Source organism: Caloenas nicobarica, chromosome 28, assembly GCF_036013445.1.
Source record: "Caloenas nicobarica isolate bCalNic1 chromosome 28, bCalNic1.hap1, whole genome shotgun sequence".
Lineage (NCBI taxonomy): Eukaryota > Metazoa > Chordata > Aves > Columbiformes > Columbidae > Caloenas > Caloenas nicobarica.
In genome coordinates, this window is record NC_088272.1 from 4739810 (window position 1) to 4742939 (window position 3130).

A 3130-nucleotide genomic window follows, 5' to 3' on the forward strand; every position below is an offset into this window, starting at 1 on the left:
TCACCTTTCTTTCTGGAAAGATGCTCTGAGGCCAGCTCTGTCACAGCAGTGCCCATGGCCTGTCCCTGCCTGCGCTCACAGGACTGACACACAGCAGGACGGTGACCAGGCTGCCAGAGCACTCAGGCCTTGCACCAACACAAGGGATGAGAAGGAGAGTGTGGGAGTGGAACGAGAACAGCTCTGGAAGGCCAAGCGCTGGTGCTCCCTGGCAGGGCTGCCAGGCTGGACTCTTTTCCCCTCCTCCCATGTGCACAAGAGCTGTCCATGCAGCTCCAAACAGGCCTTGCAGGAAGGATATAGTGAAAAAAAGGTCACTACAGGACCCTTTATTTTGTTTAAATACGCACAGATCACGGCTCCTCATTTACACAGCCATTAGTTATAAAAGAAAAGCAGAAAGTGATTTAGAGAGGGGATGACGTTATCACAATAAAGAAAACATCAATAACAACAGAAAATACAGATTAGAGACTGGACCTGTAACTAGTTACATTAAAACTGCTATATAGTAGCAGATGGGTAGTTTCCTGCTTCAGAAAACACTAAGGTATGAATTTCCACAGGGCATCCTTGAGCTCCTGGTTCCTCATGCTGTAGATGAGGGGGTTCACTGCTGGAGGCACCACTGAGTACAGAACAGACACCACCAGGTCCAGGGATGGGGAGGAGATGGAGGGGGGCTTCAGGTGGGCAAACATGCCAGTGCTGGCATAGAGGGAAACCACGGCCAGGTGAGGGAGGCACGTGGAGAAGGCTTTGTGCCGTCCCTGCTCAGAGGGGATCCTCAGCACGGCCCTCAAAATCTGCACATAGGAGAAAAGAATGAAAATAAAACACCCAAATACTGCTAAGAGAGTAACCACAAGAAGCCCAAGTTCGCTGAGGTAGGAGTTTGAGCAGGAGAGCTTGAGGATCTGTGGGATTTCACAGAAGAACTGGTCCAGGGCATTGCCCTTGCACAGTGGCAGTGAAAATGTATTGGCCGTGTGCAGCAGAGCATTGAGAAACCCACTGGCCCAGGCAGCTGCTGCCATGTGGACACAAGCTCTGCTGCCCAGGAGGGTCCCGTAGTGCAGGGGTTTGCAGATGGCAACGTAGCGGTCGTAGGACATGACAGTGAGAAGAGAATACTCTGCACCAAACAAGAAACATACAAAGAAGACCTGGGCAGCACATCCTGCAAAGGAAATGACCCTGGTATCCCAGAGTAAGCTGGCCATGGATTTGGGGACAGTGATGGAGATGGAGCCCAGGTCGAGGAGGGCGAGGTTGAGCAGGAAGAAGTACATGGGGGTGTGGAGGTGCTGGTCACAGGCTATGGTGGTGATGATGAGGCCGTTGCCCAGGAGGGCAGCCAGGTAGATGCCCAGGAAGAGCCAGAAGTGCAAGAGCTGCAGCTCCCGTGTGTCTGTGAACGCCAGGAGGAGGAACTGTGTGATGGAGCTCCTGTTGGACATTTGCTGTTTGTTGGCATGTGGGCTCTGTTCAAAAAAAGAAAAAGCAACTTTAAATTAGGACAGACTCCTCTTAGCAAAGCCACACCATTTTTCACTGATATCAGCCCAACTGAAATGCATTTCCTTTCTCTGTTGTGTGCTGGCTGAGTGTGCTGTGCACAGCGGGACCTCTGCCTGTGTGCTGCCATCAGCCAGCTTTGATCTGCTGCAGGGGAGACAGGGGAGCTGGATTGTGACAGCTCCCATGTTCACATGGATAGATGTAATCCACCTTCAATGAAAAAGTTTAATATCCGTGCTCATGACTGTCAAGGGCTTGGTCTGCAGAGGAGACAATTACCATGTCTTTTTAAATATTTTATCTGTGCTTTTTTATTTTCCACCACCACATCAGGTGAGCAGGGGTTTTTTAGGGGGAGAAATCCTCTATTCTGTGATTTAAAATGTGACGAGTCTTGAGACAGGACAGGCAAAAAGGCTCAGCTTTGTCTGGCTCAGTGCAGAGTCAGACAGCAGAAGTGGCCATCAGGATTTTACTCATCTGTCCTGTGCTTCATTTTGTGCTGCCATGAAAATGACTTCAAATTCAAATTATAACACATTAATCCAAACAATTGGACTTACACTGGAGCAGGAGAGCCTTTTAGAAAGGGCAGATCTGCAAACTCTGTGCCATCCCAGAGGTGGAGATGTGATGGAGAGAGCAGGACACGACCCCTCACCCAGAGAAGCAAAGGACTCTGGCAGGAGAGTGCGGACCCCAAGGAAAGGCTCAGCACTCCTGGCATCCTACAGCAGAGCTGGGCCTTTCTGGGTCAGCTGGTGAGCCCAGCAGGACAGGCAGAGCAGAGTCAGGGCTCCTGGAGATGGGATGTGCTAAAGGGACAGTCCGATCATTGCCCAGCAGACAACCCCCAGCAGCCACCTGCAGAGCAGGAGCAGAAGAGCTCCTGACCAGCCCCTGCTCTGCTGCCTGGAGCTGTCCCTGCCTGCAGCTGTGTCTCTGTGCCCAGGTCTCCTCCTGTCAGTGTCACAGACCCCATCCCAGCCGCTGTGTGCTCAGCTCTGCCCTGCAGACCCCTCCCAGCAGCCGGCACTGCCCAGGGGCAGCTCTGTGTGGGCCAGCTCTGATGGGAACATCAGACCAACAATAATGAGCATGGAAAAGTGATCCTGATCCTGTCTGGAAGCCAGGGTGTGTTGATTTCTGATACTCGCAGGTTTATTCACCTCTAAGAGAAATGGATCTGGAATTTCAGTGCCTCCTCCTGAACTGAGACATTAATTTCTGTGTCCCATTGGCCACATAGACAACGCAGAGTATGAGATTGTTAGAATAAGATGCTTCCCTTTCACAAAGCCCCTGTCTTACTGTGCTTCTTTAAAAGCCTCCTGAGAATGTCCTTTAGTGAACTAGAGCTGTGAACAGCCCTGACCCATGCAGCCCCCATTCTATTGCACGACCCTGCCCTACCAGATGTTGCTCCTTCCCCCCACAGCTTCTCCCCTCAGTGTTGTTGGGATCTCCCCGGGCAGGCTGAGCGCTGACCCTGGCAGGCGGCAGAGTCCCTGCCCCGGCACAGCCCTGGGGTGCAGGGACCCTGCTCTGCAGGACAGCCCTGGGCACCCCTGGGTGCAAAACCATCTGCTTTGATTTTCAAAATTGCTGA

General features: G+C 52.1%; 1 protein-coding gene across 1 annotated transcript; it reads right to left on the reverse strand.

The window, feature by feature from the left end:
* Nucleotides 1–545: 545 nt before the first annotated feature.
* On the reverse strand, nucleotides 546–1079 carry LOC135999413 (olfactory receptor 14J1-like; the record flags this gene model as incomplete). The annotated part of the gene is made up of 1 exon (XM_065652968.1): nucleotides 546–1079. A coding segment is annotated over one exon (534 nt), but the record flags the coding sequence as incomplete, so codon positions are not given.
* Nucleotides 1080–3130: the final 2051 nt, after the last annotated feature.